A 22,075-nucleotide genomic window follows, 5' to 3' on the forward strand; every position below is an offset into this window, starting at 1 on the left:
GATAACGTCTTGGTTCTGTTTGGGATAGCACGATCCATGCACTCGTGTAAGTGCTTATAGAGTGCATCTGTGTAGGATTCAGCAGTCGTAACTTTATTGTCCATCTGCATAGATGTCATGAAATTCGCCACTTCTGTCTTAAGAAGCATGAAGTTTGCTTTGGAGAAATTTGTTTTTACTGTGGTTTCCTTAATGGTGGGTGGGGGCAGGATGCAGATATCTGGGGTGATTTGCTTATGAACAGATCTGACCGAGGAGTTCACTTCAGGTGTGAACACCGGTCACTCATGTTGGTAATGATTAGGTCTAGGATATTGTTGCCCCTGGTGGGGGTATGGATAAGTTGATCCAGGGCACTGGAATTTATGAATTCCAGAAAGCGTTGAGCAAAAGAGTTGGTACAGGAGTAGTTTTTCCAGTTAATGGTGGGGTTGTTGAAATCACCCTTTATTAGGGTGTTTGGTTGAACCCTAATATTTTCCAGTATATCAAGAAAAGAGGAGTGGGAATCCTGGGGCATGGTGGGGGATCTGTAGCAAGCTACAATATTAATTGCAGTTTTGCCCAGAGTTAGTTGCACTTGGATAACCTCGGATGCATTATGCTGCGCAACTAGCCTGGAGGTGTGGATAACTTTAATGAATATGGACACACCTCCGCCTTTGCTGTTTTGGTCCAGGTTAGATGGCCGAAAAGTGTGGTATGAGTTATAGCCTGGTAATGCAGAGGTAGTCTCTACAGCCTTGAACCAGGTCTCAGTCACTGCACAGATATCAATGTTTTCCATTTTAAGGAGTGCCTCGAGTGAGTGCATTTTGAGATTTAGACTTCTGGCATTGAGTAGCATTACCCTCAGTTTTTGCTTGCCTGTTCCTATTACAGCGGTGAATTTGTCATTTGAACCTTGCCTAAAAAAGGCACTACAGGGGCGGCAAGAACCTTAGCCAGTATCCGGAATCCCAGGGGCGACAGGTGCAGGCCATCTCTGGCAAAGTATCATGGTCTGTCGACCATGTCATCCCAGGCAGACAGATAGTGGATCCCCTTAGAATGACACCAGAAGCTTAGCCAATTGTTGAAGTCAATCATTTTGTCCTTTTACTGCGGTATCATTCTGGGCGATGGCAGAATGCTACTCAGGGCTAGGGTCAAACCTGCCTGGGCTACAAGATCAGAGAGCTCTTCCATGTCTCTTTTCATGTAGTCCAGGGAGGTACATCTCAGGTCATTCACACCAACATGGACAATTACAGAGTCATATTTGTACTTGTTGTGGAGAGACCTGAGTGCGTATGTTATGTGGCAGATCTTGGCACCTCGACAGGCAACCGACAGTAACCTTCTCCTTGTTTAGCCTGGTGAGTGGGACATCAGTGTGCCTGACTATAGAGTCACCTATGACTAGTGTGTTGGGTACGTTGTTTTGCCTTATGGGATGTGATCTATTGGCACACTGAGTCTGTGGGCTATGCGTCATGTGGGTTGTGTTGGGGGGTGGAGGTTGCTTGCATTTCTGCTTTGGAGGTCTCTGTTGCTTGAGCAGATACAGAGAAACCCTCTAGGCTAAGAGTTTAACACTGAATATCAATGAAGTGAAACACAATAGCCCCCACTAACTGCATACAGAGAGAGCGAGACCACAATATTCTATGAAACAATTAAACAGAAAAATAAACAACTACAGAGAGAGACAGACCACAACATTCAATGAAACAATTAAATAGACAGAAAAATAAAATGCAGTATAATCGTTAACACTGCAAGTTTGTAGTTAACCCAGCTAGTAATACAGTTGATTGTAGGTATGTAGCAGAAGCCAAAACAACTCAGTTAACTGAACTATTTTACTGTGTTGACAGATGGTATGAGATACATACATCAGGCAAACAACAATATAATTCTACACCAGTATTCTTTCTTCACCTTCAAAACTCACCTAGTGCTCCTTGGCAGATGTCAGTCCTTGTAGCACCTCCAATAATAAACTGAGGATCACTCACTATTTCCTGGAAAATAAAAAGGCAGACAGTTACATACTCTGTGATATATTTATAAGCGGACATCTCAGTGCCATACACATCTCTGGTGGAAGTATAGTTCATTTTTAATTACCTGGGTGAGTGAACTGGTCAAAGAAACTCTTTTTGGTGACAACATGTGATATCACTGCCCCCCCCAAGAAATGTGAGGAGTTGTAGGACAGGTGTTAAGCAAAGATTTCTAGTCTTCAGATAAGCTGAAGCACATGGGACTTTATTTCAGACTGCAAAAGGTCAACCTCTACAGATCAGAGAGCTCAACAGAACAAAGGCAAATGAACACTTTCTGGAATTACATAACTAGTTTCTTCAAAAGAACTTCTAAACATATGCTCATGCAGAGCTTAGACTGCAGCACTAATAGAACATTTGATAACTGGGGTTGATTTTGAGGCTGTGGTGTCAGACCAGAGGTGTCTTACAGCTGTATCTATGCATTTACATTGCTCTCTAGATGAGTATGGGCAATGAACAGGAAGGAATCTTAAGCCCTACCCTGAAACAACTATCCAGTAGTCTCCTCTTCTGAATAATCATTCTGTACTGCAAACCTCTACAGTGAAAAGTAACAGACTATAACTTTGGCAAGACTCAAAAGCCAAGGTTTCTCAAGGTAAGAATAAATGTCCCACACTGTCAAACACAAGTACAGCAGTTTTACTGTGCTTCAGTAAGACAAGTGTGAGTAATGATTTAAAAACTACAGCAATCACCAAGTCCACCTTACACAGCTTGTATCAAATCAAGTAGCTAATCCAATTTAGCCACTGTGTATTTCATGCCGAAAACACACTGACCTATCACTGGACATTGACCTTAAGCATGCGTAATTTCTACAGACTCAAAGCATGGCATGCGGGTGTCTCGCAGCTCTCCTCCTCTGCAAACTAAGTTTTTCTTTCCAATTTACACAAACACACACACACACACACACACACACACACACTTTGCCCAAATTAATCCACATCACTTAACGGAGACACCATGAAAAATAAAAACACAAGTGCACACAATCCCAATACAGACATTAGTGCTTTACACACAAAAGCAATTTTCAATAATGTGAAAAGCCCTCCAAACTCCTGTGCATAATTTCCCCAGTGTAAGCATGTAACCCCACCAATGCTATTAAGGGTGCCCTTTAGCATGAGTAAATTGCTAAATTATCCAGGATGTGAAGAAAGAAAGGGACTTTCTTACAACAGCAGGTGATCTACAAAGGTAGGAGCCTCCATGTTTGGTCAGTCACTGAGAACATTCTTCTGTTCTCATTTGGCAGTTTATTTATTCTGAAACTTCCATAATGGGGGGCATACTCTATTGTAATACATGATGTGATACCATGTGCTGTACTTTAACAGCAATATCAGCAACTGAACCCATCATTATACATCTCCCACCACAAAATAAGTATATTTGCTGCAAGTCAATAGACATCCTGACAACATAAAATGAAGCACATCAAAAGTGTGCTAGGTGAGCTATATGCAGACATCTTAATATAGTGAAACTTTCTGTACGTATATGACAAGTAATATACCGTATCGGGCACACTTTTGATGCATTTCATTTTATACTGGCAGGATAGACAGGACATTTAAGAAAATAATAGGAGTGTCACTATGATGTCTAGAAATTAAATGGCAGCAATGTACTCAATGGATGGGATCAGTATTTTAAGTTTTAATGTCACAAATAATGCAAGCCGAAATGGTGGCATGTGCAAGGACTATTATGTTTAGGAAGAAAGCGTCAAATCATGCCAGATGTACAGCAAGCTTTGCTTTAACTGCAAAAACTATGTCACATGCTTCCATATTACTGTGTTTAGTACATTTGACTCATTTAAATAACATGATTAGGTGTATATTGTTATAGTTCAGTTGCATCTCTGTAACCTAAAAATATGAGTGGTTATATCACTGAAAAAAATTCAAGGTTTTCAGTCTGTGGAAAAGGCATCTAGCTAGTCATGCATTACATAACTAGATTTGTGTGCTGTGAATTTTTAAGGAGAAACTGAGGCAGCAATGGATAACTACCCGTCAAGCTCCAAATTCTTACCATCCACTGTTAGCCACACAGGACTGAGGACTATGACAAGGTTCCCTGGAGATGGTCCTCCTCTTTCAAAGAAGTGATGAGGGTGCTGTTAATTGGCTTCACAATATGAAAGGAGAAAGGTTGGTTAGTATTGGTGGAACTAGACTGCCATGGTATGGGAGAACAGAAAAAAAATTGGGAGGGAATGTGAGTTAATCTGAACTGATCCCAGTGAAACACCATAGAGAGTTGCCTCCGAACTTCAATATCCTACAAATAGAAGTAAAGGTCAATAGAAAAATTGTTAACCAAGAAACAGATACCCACTTCACCAAACAAGGAATTTCAAATTGGAGATGAGCAAAACTGTCAATCACAAAGTTCAAGAACCATAGAAGAAAGGAACTCTTGGAAAGGTGGAGGAGATGCAAAACCCCGTCAAAGAGCTACTTGATCAGTTACTAATGAGCTGCAGTTCTGCCTTCTATGTTGTCAGGGCTAACAAAGACATGGCATACACTCTGACTGTGAAATAACTAACAGGCAAAGATATCCTACAAACCAGATGAGTTGAGTGGAGTGGCATCAGGTGCAACTTCTTCTAAATGGCATTTAATGGAAGGCTTCCTGGTTACCTCAGTTGCTTTTGACACTCAATCTTGCAGGGATCAATGGGTCTACAAAAAAGAGAGTCAAAATAATTTCCTGCATCAATCACAGCCTTCTTGGCCACAGTACCATGGTAGGATTAGTTTTAATCTTTCTTTCCTAAATATTGCTATCAGATATGGAATTAAGCAAAAAAAAAACAGGACTTTCCCCATTCAATGAAATGGGCAAAGCATGGGGGCCTACTGGTAACAGCTCCGTCTCCCAACTCACGCCTATGTTGAAATGTCACCTTTAATCAGTGTGTGGAATCCTCATGGATTTTTTTTTCCTAGGCACTCATTCTTCTGCCCAGCAGCTAAAACATGCGCTAAAATGTTTCTTTCTATTGCTCTTGTGATCCAAGTCATGACTGAAAAGGGTGAAGAACCAACCTTCTTACCAAATTAAACATTAAAAGCATATCCTCAGTGAACTCTCAATTACCCTACTGCAAAAGCAGAAGACGGAGCAGGCTCTATGCTTAAACCGGTTAATGCTTACTCAGCCAGGTTTCCAAATTTATGATCTCCCAAGTACCCATCATGGGGAAAACTGACTGGCACTGGAGAGTATCCATCTCCAGGTTGATAAAGAAACATCCTCTGAGATGGAACCAGAAATGACTTCTCCTTATTTATAAGTTACCCTCAGGGATTGCAATCATGGAAGTACCCAATCCATAATGCAATCACGGAGTTCCTCTAAGGGGCCAACATGAGGTAGTCAGCCCAGTGCAAATCCTTCTACAAGGCTTGGGCCACAAGAGGCAAAACTAGGATGAGCAAAGGGGGGGGGGGGCAAAGTGGAATCTCCAAACTGCAGTAACCCATACTGGAAGTAATGCCCACATAGAGCACACTAAAGGAAACAACTGTGCAAACCTAAAACAATAACGTGCCAAAAGGAAATGCCAGTCTCCTTCAAAAAATAAAAAGAAGCAGTAGAACTCTTAAGCCACACTCAAAGAACAGCCTATATTGTTCTAATCAAGCTCTAGCTTGGATTTACCTCAAGGGGCTCACAGAGGCAAGCTGGTCCTCAGCAAAGCTCATTTTGGAGAAAGCAAGAACTATGATAAATGACTGACCGGGTCCACTTTTAAATTTCGAAATACCAAAATCTTGAGTTTTGAAATACCGAACTCAAAACATCGAGATTTGGTGTCTCGAAAGTCAAAAGTGGAAAAAAAAACAAACAAAAAAACAACTAAAATAATATTTTTGCAGGGGGGCAAGCCCCTCCCTGCACTCCCCACACATCCCCTACTTTAATATACCAACTCCAAGATCGCGCTACAGTGAAGAGAACGGTAAGTGGAACAGGAGCATTACCATTCTCTCAACTGTAGCGTGCTCCTGGAGTTGGTATATTTAAGTAGGGGTGTGCAGGGGGCTTGCCCCCCCTGCAGAAACATTATTTTTGTTGTTTTTTTTTTTTTTTAATTACATTCACTTTTGACTTGAGATACCAAAATCTCGATGTTTTGAGTTTAGTATCTCAAAACTCGAGCTTTTGGTATTTCGAAATTTAAAAGTGGACCCATGGCTGACCCTAACATCATCCATAAATAACAGCTACCTTTTCACTATATCAGCTGACCTACTAGAAGTTTCCAATTGATGGCTCTTAGGTTTAGTATTACTTTACCAACTGGAGTGCAGTATATTTCTTGGCAAAATCCCACGTTCTAGTGTCAGGCCAAGGGGTATAGAATGATAAAACACTGACTACTGCTCAGGTGACATGGGACAGAAAGAGTAACAGCACGGGCATCTGATGAAGATGACAGGGAGGATGGGCATGCTCATCCTGGGAAGAAGCACATGGGGTGGATCTCTCACTATGCACTGGCAGAGACTGGGGCTCAGAGGTCAGCGGCTCAGTATGTGGGGTGGTCAACTGCACTAGGCACTGGGGCAGGTTTGTTATTTTTTTTTTATCGTTATTTTTTTATCCAGCCTAGCACATGATTATGCCAGCACACAATGGGGGTGGGGGGTTGACAAGGCTAACTATGGACGGCTGACAGACCAGTATGAAAACAGAAGCTTCTAGTACAGTGCCTTGTATCTCTGTGGGATCAATCACCCCCCCAAGCACAACTGAGCACTGCAAGGTCAGTTACATGAGAAATCAGGGGGCCCACCCTGCTGATGACTGGAAAGAAGCAACTGGTGGAAAGATAACCAGGCAGAAGAACCAGTGGACCAAGCAGGGTTGTAGGGGGGAGAGAGAATAAAAAAAAGTTCATATCTGTTTTTGAAAATATGTTCAGTTGATATAGGCTGTGATGTAATACACGACTTACAGAAGAATATTTGCCACTGAAGTTTGCCAGCTCACTTTCAAGCCACTAATTACTGTTTCTACAAGTAAAGAAAACCAGATATGGCACAACAATGTTAAGCAACTGATATAAAAATATTTCTGAACCATCAAGCAGTGAAGTCTAGTGGGTCAACTAATAGGGTATATTAAACATACTTGTTATCGTTAATGAAGAGGACTTTCCTTGATGGGTCCTACAATGAGCAGAGTCTCAAGCAGTACCACTAAGTTGAAAGAGACAATAGATCACCCAAGACCAAAGCTTTGATAGCCAAATGCTGAAAAACCTACTTCCGAGATGTAACCCAATTCGAGTTGGAGATTCAACTTCAATTTTGTACAATGAAAACAAAAAATAACACTGCAAAATAATTAAACAAAAAATACACAAACGGCTAAAAACAGACAAGCAATATAATCAAAACAGCAAATGGATCAATTAAGGAAGCACAGTTAATCAAAAGCAAGCTACCAAAGGGAAAAGAACACTGTCCAATCAGACTGCTAAGTCACCTAGCAATGAAACCTAATTTCCTGAATAGAACATTAAAACAGACTACCTAAACCGTACATACAACTACAAGTCTATTCTCCCTCAAAGACTTCAAAATCCCACTGGCTCCTATTTCTTTCTCTCATCATTAACACATTAACTTACAACAAAAGACTCCACAATCAGATTCCATGCAACCCTAACACAAAAGACACAAAACGCCTTCAAAAAATTGGAGAAAAAAGGAAAGACAACAATCCCAAAAAAAAAGGCCTCTGCAAGTAAGGCGTCTGCAGGGTCCTAAAACACTGATGTGGAACAAAAATACGACCAGCAGACTGTGGAGACATTGATAAAGGCTTTGTGCTATATACAAGCCGAAACCGGTCTGTTTGATGCACTTTAACTATTTTTATTTTCGTCACCAAGGTCTGCTGGTCATATTTTTGTTCTAGAAAAAAGGAAAGCTGAGAAGTAAAAACTGTTACCAGGCAAAGAGTACTCACCAGGACATCACTAGAAAGCCAGTAAAGCATGAAAAATTAAGGCATTGAAAAATTAAGGCATTGTTTATCATCTTTTAAAAATGCTAAATAGAACAGTTCTCATAAGAACTGTAGTATTACCAACAACTGCAAGTTGATTCTGATCACTGTAGCAGAAGCAGCTTATTGGACCAATAAGAAATCAAAGTATGAACTTCATAGGTCAAATACTAGGCTGCTGATCCAGAAGACCATTTGTTGCCTAGCTACAATATCCCAAATCATAGATATACACTGACATGACTAATTTATACCTAATTTGACACCTTTAAATGAGGGCTTGAGTGGCCAAACCCAGGATGTACTTACAAATACCTATCCATTCATCCAGGTTATTCTTAAAGAGGGTCAGGGATATACTTTGTTTCATCCAAAGTAGTCTATGCCATAAAATATGGATTCTTGGGGATATATATCTATTTCGCCAGCATATCCAACTTGCTTCAGTGGAAAATAAGACCTCTTCAGCAGGTGTTGAGGCTGTTATTAGTTTTACAGATGTGCAGGAGGTCGCAATGAACTAGAAGACTTGAGGCTCTGAAGGCTAGGCAGACATCACCTCTCAAGTTTCTGTAACAAATAGAAAGCAAAGAGAGTGCTTTACGTTTGGTCTGGTAAATCAAGAACGGTATACCACTGAATATCTCAGCGAGGGAATGATTCAGCAGTCTCTTAGGTTGGGTCATACATACCAAAGAGAATACTGTAGGCTTAATAAAGAAGGAGAACAGAGGGGTGACAACTTTCTTATATCTCGAAGAAATACTCATGGAACTAGTCTGGTAAGGTAAAAGTATTTCCTAACATGGGATATATGGTGATCTAAGAACCATTTATTACACACACACACACACACACACACACACACACACACACACACACACACACACACACATATCTTTGGTGTATTATTAAAAACAGTTTCTCACTGTGTACATAAAACACAGACACTGACGCCCTTACGGTACACTATCCCCTCTAGAACCCCAAACCCAAATTTTTAAAATAAAAAATAAGTAAATATATGATAAATTAAAAAGTACAGTTATGTACACTTACCATAAATGTAGATGTTCGAGTGTATTCACTGTTGCAGTCATTACATTTGGGTAATCCTGCTGGCAGGTTGCCCTCAACCGGCCTGAATTCCAAAGTCTTGGGTCCTGCGTCGGCTGCTGTCACCCCTTCCCTGACGTCAGGTCATCAGGGGTATAAAAGAAGCAGCAGACGTCATTTTCTTCAGTTTTTCTTGCCCCAGATATCAGGTGCCCCCCCAAAAGGGTAGCCAAACATTATATATATATTTTCAGAAATACAGCAATATAAATTTTACCTTCATCTATAAGCAAATACACCACATAGTTTGTATAAAGCAGAGAAGGAAAGAAGATCCAAAGAATAAAACGGGGGGGAAGGCGGGTGGGTAACCTGGACTGCAACAGTGAATACACTCGAACATCTACATTTATGGTAAGTGTACACAACTGTACTATGTTCTTCGTGTTTCACTGCTGCAGTCATTACATTTGTGTAGAGTCCCAAAGCTATGGTTGGAAGGCTGGAGCTAGACAGCAGTAGGAGCAGCTATGAGGCCCTGCAGTACTGCAGTGGCAAAGCCTTCCCTGGATTTAGAGTAGAGTGGCAGATTATAATGCTTTGTAAAGGTGTGCACTGAACTCCTAGTAGCTGCCTCTAAAATGTCCCTGGTTGGTACTCCCCTGAGAAAGGCTGCTGAAGTGGCTGCAGCTCTGGTGGAATGTGGCCTAATGCCCTTAGGCACTGGCTTGCCATGGTGTAAATAGCAGAAACGAATGCAGTGGCCTAACCACTTAGAAATAGTCTGCTTTGAGATGGCCTTTCCTTGTGATCCTACAGCATATGTCACTAGTAATTGCTCTGTCTTTCTGAAAGCTTTGGTTCTGTTCAAGTATAATCTAAGCTGTCTGTGTACGTCCAAAGAATGCAGAATTCTCTCCCCTTTGTTCTGTGGATTTGGATAAAAAGTTGGCAGATGAATAGTTTGGTTAAGAGCCACACTGGACACCACTTTAGGCATAAATGTTGGGTTTGCCCTCAGGGAGACCCTGTCTGGATGAAAAATGATGAAAGGTTCCACAGCCATGAGCGCCTGTAGCTCTGAAACTCGTCTTGCAGAAGTAATTGCTAGGAGTAGAGCTGTTTTCCAAGATAAAAACTTTATATCAGCAGTGGCAGCTGGCTCAAAAGGAGGCAGGGTGAGCTTTTCCACGACATAGTTGAGGTCCCATGCAGGTATTGGTAATCTCCTTGGAGGGCTTATATTTTTGGCTCCTCTGAGGTACTGCTTTAGTAAAGGATGTGAAAAAAGTGGTGGTTCTGTACTGTAATGAGCAGAGATGGCAAAGGCATGAATTTTAATTGATGAAAAGGATAAGCCTTTGTCCAGCATCTCAGTTAAGTATTGCAAAATCTGAGGAATATCTGGTACAGTTGTATCAGTTCCTTGTGCCTGGTTCCAAGCACAGAATCTCTTCCATTTGGTTCCAAGCACAGAATCTCTTCCATTTTCCAGCATAAGACTTTCTAGTACTAGGTCTTCTGGCTTCCAGAATGACATCCATCACAGCTTTACTGAGAGGTGTTTTTTGTATGACTACATTATCTGCCATGCTGCCAAGTTTAATGTCCTGAGTTGGCTGTGCAGGATCTGATTGTTGTGCTGGGACAGTTGACGAGGTATTTGAGGTAAGGTCCAAGGTGGGTGTAGAGACAAGTTCCTTAGGATTGGATACCAGTACTGGTGTGGCCAGTCTGGGGCAATCAGTATCATCTTTGGCTTCTCCTGTCTGACCTTTAGGAGTACCTTGGGGAGGAGAGGCAGTGGGGGAAAGGCATATACTAATAGGTTTTCCCAGCTGAAAGATAGGGCATCCACTTTCCATGCTCGTCTGTGATAAGTCCTTGTGCAGAATCTTTTTAGTTGGAAATTGTGAGGGGAGGCAAAAAGATCTATGTCTGGGCATCCCCATTTCCTTGTTATCATGCTGAAGACTTGTGGATCCAGCCTCCACTTGTGGGGATCCATGAGGTTTCTGCTTAGTTAGTCTGCCAGAGTATTTTCCTTTTCTGGCAGGAATTCTACCTGCAGATGTACTTGGTAAGCCAAAGCGGTGTCCCACAAGGTCATGGCTAGTCTGCAAAGGGGGGGGGTAAGAATGTCTGCCCCCTTGCTTGTTTATATACCAGATGACCGTGGTGTTGTCTTGTCTTTATCAGTAGTTGTCCTGGATGTAGTTGGTCCTTGAAGGCTGTCAGGGCATTTTGAACAGCTAGCATCTCCTTTTGATTAATATGTAGATGCATTTGGTTTGAGGACCATGTGCCCTGAATGCATCTTCCTGCCATGTGGGCCCCCCAGGCATAATCTGATGCATCCATTGTTAACGCCTGTCTGGCTGGGGGTAATGTGAATGGCTGTCCCTTGTTCTGGTGACAAGCCTTTGCCCACCATCGAAACTCCTGTTGCAGGCAGGGAATGAGAGTAATGATTGTTTCCAGGCTGTGGCAATGTTGAGTCCAAACATTTTTTAGGTACCATTGAAGTTTCTTCATATGCAGTCTTGCATATGGAATTAGTAGGATGCAGGATGCCATGAAGCTCAAAGCCTGCAAAGTTTTTCTTGCAGATAACTGGGCCTTTGTTGCCAACATTTTGAAATAGGTAGTCAGTTGCCTTTCTTTGTCTGGTGGGAGATAAGCCATCTGGGCAGTTGTATTCAAGCTTGCACCCAGGAATATTATCTCTTGAGAGGGTATGAGTTTTGATTTCTTTTTGTTGACTGTGTACCCTAGGCATGTTAGAAGTCTTTTCACAAACGCCAGATGTAGAGGAAGAATGTTCTTGTTCTCTGCTTGAATGAGACAGTCATCCAAGTAAGGATATATTTGTATACCTCTTTGTCTGCAGAAAGCAATTACTGGTGCCAAGCACTCTGTAAAGACCCTGGGCGCAGTAGATAAGCCAAAGAGCAGTGCAGAGAATTGGTAATGCATTGAACCAGCCTTGAATCTTAGGTATCTTCTGCATGATTGTCTGATTGGAACATGCAGGTATGCCTCTTTTAGGTCTAAAGTCACAAGCCAAGCATTCTTGCCCAGCTGGGGCAGAAGCTGCTGCAAAGTCAACATTTTGAATTTTGGAATATCTAGGAAAGTGTTCAGAACAGATAGGTCCAGTATCGGCCTCCAGGCCTTGTCCTTTCTGGATACCAAGAACAGTCTTGAGTAAAATCCTTGTCCCTGCTCTTGCTCTGGTACTTGTTGAATGGCCCCCATGTCCATGAGGGATGAGACTTGTTTTTGTGCCTCTGCCCATTGATTTTTTGGCAGATCTGGCCAGCCGTTTGCCTTTGGCAGAGTATGGAAATGGAACTTGTAGCCTTGTGACACTATGTTTAGAACCCATTTGTCCTGGGTTATGACTTGCCACTTTTGAGCAAAAAGTGCTAATTTCCCCCCTAAGGGTGTTGCCAGAAGATAAGTGCTTGATGCAGGCAGGGGGAAGTCATTGGGACTGTTTTCTGTATGTTTGTGATGTATCTTCTCCAGCTTTGGAGGTAGAAGCACCCCATTGCTTGGGCCTGTAAGAACCTTGCGCCTGGGATCTGCCCCTAGGGCATCGGGATCTGCCCCTTTGAGGTCTGTCTGACACTGGAAAGGACCAATTTTTTGTAGGCCAGTGTCTACTAAACCTAGGTGGCTGTACTTGTAAAAAATCTTTGATAGTTTGCATAGATTTAGCTTTGTCCTCCATTTTCTTTAACATCTCTTCTGCCTTAACACAAAACAAAGTATCATGCTGTAAAGGTGCATCTAGTAATTTAACTTTAACGTGATCCAGCAGATTTTGTTCCTTTAATCAAGCATGCCTCCTAATTACAGAACCCGTAACTGCGGCCCTGCAGGAGGCCTCCAAAGAATCAAAACCACATTGCAAAGTATGTTTTCCAACTTGTTCTGCTGCATACAATAAATCCTGCATTTCCTTGTTTTCTGCACATTCAGAGTTTAACAACATTTTCTGTTTAAGCAATCCCATGACATGTTGCTGATACTTAAGCATATGAAATTGACAGTTTAAGGCCCTTATAGACAAAGTTGCAGATGTGTAAACCTTTTTTCCCCTTCTATCCAGTGCCCTGGAATCTCTGTCAGAGGGGGTTGGTTTTTTTGCAGTGGAAGCCTTAACTCCCTTTGGACCCTGTGAAATAGTTTCAGGGTCAGCAGCAGGGTTTTTAAAAAGAAATTTGTGTGAGTCAGGAACCCTGTAAAATCTGTCAGGCTTAACAGGAGCTGGGGGTAAGGAGTCAGGGGTCAAACTAAACTCCGAAAACACATCATCTACAATGTCTAACACAGGTGGAATGGCTAGAGGCCTGTGCTGAGGTAGTAAAAGAAAATCCCTGAGCCTCTTTTTAGATTCTGAAAAATCTTGGCTCTCCCAGTGGAAATGCTCCCTCATGGTATGCAAGGTTTCCCCAAAGGAATAGTCCTCCGGAGGAGATGCTGAAGGTATAGATTCTTCAGCATCAGAATCCTCATAGGAGGAAGAGAATATTCCTGATCAGAAGAGGAATCAGAAGAAATAAAAACCTGATCTGAAGATACATAGTCAGTGTCTTGCCTAGGCCTTTTATCAGGAGGGGGATGGGAACCCCTGATCAAGGTATTCAAGTCTTAGGCCATTTTGAGCATCTGTTTTTTGGGCATAGAGGCCTGTCCACATGGCTCTTGAGTTAGTTTACTTGCTTTAGAAGGTGTTTTTGCCTTTGCCTTTGAAGCTGAAGTCATTTTAATGTAAAGATGTTTAGGTCTGAATACACCCTCAGAAGCCGGTACCTGCTCAGCGGCTCCAGACCCATCTGAGGGATTAGCGTCCGAGACTCCAATACCTTGCGTATCCAGCAGCATGGCCGACTCCACGTGGGAGTCGGTAGCGGCTTGCGACTCTAAAGTAGCGGGCATCAGGGGCTGCGAAAGCACCTCACTGAGAACCGGTGACTGGCTTAGGAGAAGCTTAGTCATCGGTTTTGGGCCTCGGTTGTTTTTCTCTATCCTTTTCTTTGCGTTTTTTGTAAACTCCGGTAGTCTGATGGCTATCCGACGACATTTCAGGATAATTAAACCGTTGTCCAAAAAAGTTTAAAGCAAAATCATACCGAAGCTTAATAGTGCGTTGGTTAAATCTAGCACAAAACCGACAACCAGTAACGTTGTGATCAGGGCCTAGGCAAGGAATACAGTAAGGATGAAAATCCTTATGAGGTATTTGCTTTCCACAAGAAATACAATTATTAACTTTTTCTGACATCGGTCTGGAGCAAGAAAAAAGTTTCCCCAACGGGGTACTTAGCTTTATTGAAGACTTTGGATCTGAAACTCAAACACGAAAATCTCAGGAGTCGGCCGACTGACACTTGCGAACTGCTTCTGCTTCGGGCACAGTGCGGCAAGAAAGACTTAAGAAAATGGCGTCGGCTGCTTCTTTTATACCCCTGACGACCTGACGTCAGGGAAGGGGCGACAGCAGCCGACGCAGGACCCAAGACTTTGGAATTCAGGCCGGCTGAGGGCAATCAGCCAGCAGGATTACCCAAATGTAATGACTGCAATAGTGAAACACGCAGAACATCCTGGACTAAATTTTCAATCTACAACAGTGCTAAAAAGCCTTTAGTTATGCTAAAACATTAGAGATAATGCCCAGCAATGTTCAGAGCTAATACATAACATTTACTTATCCCGAGGACATAGACAACATATTAGAGGACACACTCGGCCCTAACTTTATTCCCCTACCTTCTCTTAACCTTCCCCAGCTTACTAGCACACCTACAACTACCCCCCTAATCACCACTAAGCAAGTTCTGAATGCTCTCTTCAAGACCAAAAACACTTGTTTCAGTTTTTGCAATTAAAACAAAGCTTTAAATATAGCTGATTATTATCACTACCAGCTAACATTACAGGAAATGTGTAGTTTCTTCATTAACCTCAATAAAGTCATTACAGGAAACCAAGGTGGCTTTGGCACTGGTGATAACTGTCGGTCCAGAAGTAGATCAAAGATGTGCATCTATAACACATTCGTCAATTTCAGAAAGGCCAAAGTTACTTTAAAACTACATGATAGTTATTTAAAAAGTCTGTTCATTAACAACAGCCTTCATACATTTCAGTACAGCACTTTATCCTTTAAGAATGCTGGAGTCATAATGTACTTGGGTTTCAAATAAAGACAATATTTACCAACAGCTGAATTTTCTCAGCCCAGTTGCTTTCGTTATCTACAGATATTATCACTGACTGGTTTGTGTACTCCATTTCAGCTTTATATGTGGAGGGTTACTTCCTGTTAATACACTGAGTACTGTTTAGGCACTCGTGCACTAACTACCCTTTTTGAAAGAAGGGCTTTTAGCAATTCTGTTGTTTTCTGCTGGCAGACCACCATCCTGTCACCTCACCTGACATATGCCATTTAAAACAGGGCTCGGACTGCTGTACACCACACTACCTGCCCCTAAGTAATGCACATGCTTAGATACACTTCACGACCACACAAAAGGAACACAGGTGCTCATTTCTAATTCTATTGCTTCCTCTGCCTTTGGCATCTGTCTGACTTGTTTCTGTAAACTCAAACCATTTCTAGGGCATGTCCTTACTCTCTCTGACTGTGCACTGACAAAGCTTACTCAGTTCGGCTAACAGCACATTTAATATACAGATGAGAGCTTTTGTTTCCCACTTCTGCCATACTCTAGCATCTATTACCTACTACATGTATCTTTTTGTCAGTGAGATATACACACTTACATGTGCACTATATGGCAATTTAATTGCCTGTGCATCTAGCAAATAATTACATAGCCAAGAAGATCTAAGTGGCATCTGACTGTCATCTTTTCTCTCTGCTAATAACACCACAAAGAATTTGCTGCATAAAATATTTGTGAAATCGGAATAAATCTAGAAGTTATGTACTCACCATAACGTTCGATGTATGTGGTCCATCTCTCCTCACATTCTTACTCACGGGTTTGGAGCCGAGCATCGGCTCCGACTCGGCCAACCTAATTTTTCTAGCACGAAGTCTCTAATTGGCTGGGCTAATTTGGTATCCCATGTTGCACTGCTCCATAGCCCCAGATCTAGTTTGCAGCAATCCACAGTCACACCCCATGCACAACCACAGTCCAGGAAGGTAGAACACTAGCCAGGGTAGAAAGAAAACCAACAAACATTGAAGGGTACTCAAGACCAAATGTCATCTCCAAATCCTCCAGGAGGGAGGAAGGTGGGAGGGTACGTAAGAATGTGAGGGGAGATGGACCACATACACCGAACGTTATGGTGAGTACATAACTTCTAGATGTTATGTGGTCCAATCTCGCCTACATTCCTACTCACGGGACAGCATCCCCAGCACCTCTATCCTGGGAGGCTCAAAGGAAGATACTCCTGAGAACTGTGGAACCAAATGAAGCCCGGCCCCTAGAAGCCACATCCAATTTGTAAAGAATAATTAAGGTGTGAGGAGAAGCCCACGTGGCCGCAGCACAAATATCATCCAAAGATAGCTTGGAATGGTAAGCTACTGAAGCAGAAACCGCCCTGGTAGAGTGAGCCTTGACGGGGAACGGTACATTTCTGCCTGCTGAGTCATAGATATAGGAAATGCAATCAGAAATCCATCTGGAAATTGTAATCTTAGAAATCGGGGAACCTGTTTTATTTTCTGAAAAGGACACAAACAGTTGGTCAGATTTCTGGAGTTGTTTTGTCCTGTATAAGTAGAATCGTAGCTGCCTGTGCACGTCCAACTGATGAAATCTGAACTCTGCCCTGTTGGAAAATTGAGGGAAGAAAACTGGCAGCTCAATAGACTGATTGAGATTAACAGTAGATGTAACTTTAGGAAGAAAGGACGGATTAGGTCTCAAGGAAACCCTGTCCTTATGAAAGATTAAATACGGGGCTTTGATGGACAGAGCTTGAATCTCCGACACCCGTCTGGCTGATGTGATGGCTATTAAGAAGGCAGTCTTCCAAGACAGAAATTTTAATTCACAGGTAGCAGCTGGCTCGAAAGGTGGAGAAGTCAGGGCTTGCAAGACAAGGTTTAAATCCCATGGCATGATGGGTTCTGACAAAGGAGGCCGCAGTAACAAGGTGCCCCTCAAAAAGGCCTTACAGAGTTTATGAGCCATAAGCGAAGGTTCATAAGAAGTATGAAAATTGGAAATAGCGGCCAGTCGGACCTTAATGGTCGCAGGAGCAGAACCCTGTTAAAACAGCATGGATAAAAATCCAAAACAGCAGGAATAGGGGCTGTGTAAGGGTCCAGTCCCTGGGCCTGAGCCCAAATAGAAAATCTTTTCCACTTGCTGGAATAAATTTCCTGGTGTAAGACTTATGAGAAGAGGATAAAATGTGTACTACCTCAGGTGAAAAACGATGAAGTCTGATTAAGGAAGGAAGTGGAGTAGCCAGGTGTCAACCTGAGGGTCCGCAGGGAGGGATGAGACTGTCCCGACATGTGTGTCAGTAGGTCTGGTATTGGGTCCAGAGTCCAAGGACTGTCCACTGCGTACTGATGAAGAAAGGAGAACCAGACTCGGCGAGGCCAGTGTGTTGCAATTACAATCATCTTGCTTCCCAAAGATATGGCTTTCTGAATCACTCTTGGTAACAGAGGAAACGGAGGGAAAGCATAGAGCAGACCGGGAGGCCAATCGTGGACTAGAGCATCCCTGGGTGACACCCGCTGTGGGGGGATCAGTGTGAAGTAGTTGCTGCACTTGGCATTGAGGGGATTGGCAAAAAGGTCGCAGCAAGGCTGACCCCACCTGCTGAAAATCTGTTCCGCAACACGGCGGTTCAGGGACCACTCATAAGGCATCAGAATAGCTCGCTCAGCCTGTCTGCTATCACATTGGCCTTCCCCGGAATGTGCGTTGCCACTAAGAACCGTTGGGAAGACACTGCTCATTGCCACACTCGCATGGCCTCTCTGCACAGGGGATAAGATCTGGTTCCCCCTTGCTTGTTCAGGTACCACATAACGGACATGTTGTCCGAGTGAATTGCAATCGTTCCCAGAGGGACATTGATGTGCAAATGTACCTCGTGATCTTGCCACGTGCCTTGGACCGTCCTGCCAAGATAATGCCCCCCCCACCCTATTTGGGAGGCGTCCGTGGTCACCGTCGCAACAGGTGACATAGGAACAAATGGTTTCCCTTCGTCCAGGTTGGTGGAGCGCAGCCACCAATGGAGGTCCTGTTTGCACTGATCGGTGAGAAGGATCAAGTGGGACAGGGGGAATTCCTGAAAGGACCATTGGGCAAAGAGCAGCCACAGCAGAAGCCTCATGTGTAGTCTGGCTAGAGGCACTAACATAATGGTGGTTGCCATGGATCCTAGGAGCTGTAGAACCCATCTGGCCTGAACTTTCCTGAGGGGTAACAATGCGCGAACCTGACTCTGTAACACTCATATCCTTTCTTGGGGCAGGAACGCCTGCATTAGAACGGTGTCTAGCTCTGTGCCTATAAATGTGACACGCTGTGAGGGCAGCAAGGCAGACTTTCCCCAGTTCAAGGTAATTCCTAGCTGATGACAAAGGGCAATGGTCGTTTCCCTGGCCTGAATGAGAAGATGCCTGGTGGGGGCGGTGAGGAGCCAAACGTCCAGGTATGGAATCACTTGGAATCCTTGACGTCTCAGGTGAGCTGTCACCACTGCCAAACACTTGGTGAACACCCTGGGGGCTGTGGTGAGACCAAAGGGCAGGGCACGAAACTGAAAATGACTGGCTCCCAGCCGGAAGCGTAAGTGACTCCTGGAGGCCCTGTCCATTTTGATATGGTAGTAAGCATGCTTGAGATCGATGGAGCACATCCATACATCTTTTTCCAGTAGCGGAAAAATAGTCTGGAGGGTGACCATTTGGAACTTGCACTTTAGAACATAGTGATTCAATCAGCTGAGATCCAGGATGGGTCTCAGGTCCCCTGTTTTTTTCGGCACCAAAAAGAGTCTTGAGTAAGTCCCTAATCTGATCTGGTCTGAAGGGACAGGCTGGATGACTCCTTTTTCTAGCAACTTTGAAATTTCCAGTGTTGCGTGATCCCTTTGACTGGGTGGAACGTCCGGGATTCTCTTGATTGGAGGGGGGTCTGATAGCAAGGGAATGGAATAACCTCCGGTAACTATTCGAAGCACCCATCGATCCTGAGTGATACTTGCCCAGGCTTCCGAGTGCAACAAAATGCGGCCCCCGACTGGCTCCAGAACAGCACAGTCGAGCAATACATCAGGAACGATGATAGGAAGTCCCGCGAAAGAAATCACAGTCTCCTGAATTGCGGGGGCCTCCTCTGCTCCTGCGGCGGCGTCTTCCAGAATAGCCTCCCCCTCCTCTGCCTCTGGAGGGGGACTCACCTTGAGTGGCAGGGAAAGACTTCTGTGACTTTTTGAACCACATCTTCCCTCCTCTCTGAGCCTTGGGGTAAGGCCTAGAAGGGAGGGAAAAACAGACCACTACGACAGACAGGGTCTTTCCCTCTTGCTCGCATCTGGTGAGGTGTCTTTCACTTTGGTCCCAAAGAGTGAGGACCCATCAAAGGGGGCGTCAGTGAAGGAAGACTTGAAGGCCTCCGCGAAATGACACAAGCGCATCCAGGCTTGCCTCCTGAGGGCTACACCTGAACTAGCTTGCCCTACTCGCCCCTTCGGCTGCATAAGATATGAGCCTCATGGACGAGTTGGCAATCGAGCCAAGGGTAGACAACTGGGCGTTGACTGTCTGCACTAACGCCTCAGGTACGTTACCCGTTAGAGTATCTTCCAACTCTAAGGAGATTTCTCTGGAGCCGAGTAAAATGACTAAGATAATTCAGCGACCGCAGGGTGAAGGTTGCTGAAGAGATGGTACTCTTCCCGTACCAATCCATACTCCTGGACTCCTTGTTAGGAGGATGGACTGAGGAAGAAGACTTGCCTACTTCCTGCTGAGTGGCAGCCACCACCACCATGGCATCGACAGAAACCCCTTTGGACAGGAACTCTTTTCCAGAGGGAGCTGAAAGAAATTTGTTAGGGCGTCACTACCTTTGGCATGAAGGAAGGGTTGGTGCATAGAGATACTCTGTCCTGATGGAAAATGATGAAAGGTTCCACTGCCATAAGTGCCTGCAGTTCTGAGACTCTGCGTGCTGAGGTGATAGCCAGCAGCAGGGCTGTTTTCCATGACAAGTATTGAAGCTCTGCTGAAAAGGCTGGTTCGAAAGGAGGAAGAGTTAACTTTTCCAGAACAAAATTTAGATCCCAAGTTGGAGTTGGGGGTTTTCTGGGGGGTCTTATATTCTTTGCCCCTCTGAGAAACTGCCTTAGCAAAGGATGAGAAAAATGGGAGGAACCGTATCATATTGGGCTGAAATGGCTGAAGCATGGATCTTTATGGATGAGAAAGAAAGGCCTTTGTGTAGCATCTCAGTTAGATAATGGAGTATGGGCAGAATATGTGGGATGCCAGGATTTAGGCTTCTGGCTCCATACACAAAATCTTTTCCATTTGTCTGAGTAAGTTTTTCTGGTGCTGGGCCTCCTGGCCTCCAAAATCACATTCTGGACGTCCTTTGAGAGAAGTGTTGTTTGATAATTTAAGGTATTTTCCATGCAGCTAGATTTAAGGTCCTTAGTTGACTGTGAAGGATCCGAGAGTTTTGTTGGGTTAACAGCAGAGGGAATTGAGGTAAGATCCATGGAGGGCTGCGAGTCAAGTTTCGTAGTAGTGGGTACCAGTGTTGACATGGCCAGTCTGGAGCAATGAGGATCATCTGTGGTCTCTCTGATCTGGCTTTCAGTAATACCTGGGTCAGTAGAGGCAGTGGTGGGAAGGCGTAGACTGACAATGCTGTCCAACTGAATGATAGGGCATCCACTTTCCAGGCCAGGGGATGATAAGTCCTTGTGCAAAATTTTTGTAGCTGGCAATTGTTGGTTGAGGCAAACAGATCTATGCCTGGTGGTCCCCACCTTTGAGTTATCATTGAGAATACTTGTGGGTGTAGTCTCCACTCGTGAGGGTCTGTCAAATTTCTGCTTAATATGTCTGCCAAAATGTTTTCTTTTCCTGGCAGGAATTGCGCTTGCAGTTGTACTTGGTAAGTTAATGCTGCGTTCCACAAGTCCATTGCCTGTCTGCATAGTGGGTAGGAGTGCGTTCCTCCTTGTTTGTTTATGTACCACATTACTGTGGTGTTGTCTGTCCTTATTAGAAGTTGTCCTGGATGCAAGAGGTCCTTGAAGGCTGTTAGTGCATTTTTTTACAGCTAGCATCTCCTTTTGATTGATGTGTAGTTGCCTTTGGTTTGCAGACCATTTGCCCTGTATGCATTGTCCTGCCATGTGTGCACCCCAGGCGTAGTCTGATGAATCTGTTGTCAAGGTTTGGTTTGCTGGAGGTGAGACAAAATGAAGGCCCTTGTTTGCTTGGCATGCTTGAGCCCACCATAGAAACTCTTTTTGAAGGCAGGGAATGAGAGTTATACTTGCTTCGAGGCTGTGTCTGTGTTGGGACAATACACTTTTTAGGTACCACTGTAGTTTTCTCATATGCAGCCTTGCATATGCAATTAGTGGAATGCAGGATGCCATGTACCCCAATGCCTGCAGGAATTTCCTTGCAGTGAGCTGGGTAGAAGTCGCCATCTGTTTGAAATACTGAGCCAGTTGTTTTTGCTTGTCTGGCGTGAGATAAGCCATCTGGGCCATTGTATTCAAGCTGGCACCCAGGAAAATTATTTCTTGTGAGGGTATTAGTTTTGACTTTTTTTTGTTTACTGTGTACCCTAGGCAACTTAGCAACTTTGTTACAAATGCCAGATGCTGTAGTAAGAGGTCTTTGCTGTCCGCTTGGATCAGGCAGT

The 22,075-nt window shown here is 43.7% G+C and overlaps 1 protein-coding gene across 5 annotated transcripts in view; it reads right to left on the reverse strand.

Annotated features, from left to right (window-relative positions):
• CAPN11 (calpain 11) overlaps window positions 1–22,075 on the reverse strand; it is a 1,381,576-nt gene that overhangs the window by 941,592 nt on the left and 417,909 nt on the right. For all 5 annotated transcript variants that reach the window (XM_044060753.1, XM_044060742.1, XM_044060725.1 and 2 more), the window contains one exon: window positions 1,937–2,006. In XM_044060753.1, the coding sequence (XP_043916688.1) occupies window positions 1,937–2,006 (70 nt within the window). The remainder of the gene's footprint in view (window positions 1–1,936; window positions 2,007–22,075) is intronic.

Source organism: Protopterus annectens, chromosome 1.part0 (genome assembly GCF_019279795.1).
Source record: "Protopterus annectens isolate FY-2018-M chromosome 1.part0, PAN1.0, whole genome shotgun sequence".
NCBI classification, from domain to species: domain Eukaryota; kingdom Metazoa; phylum Chordata; order Ceratodontiformes; family Protopteridae; genus Protopterus; species Protopterus annectens.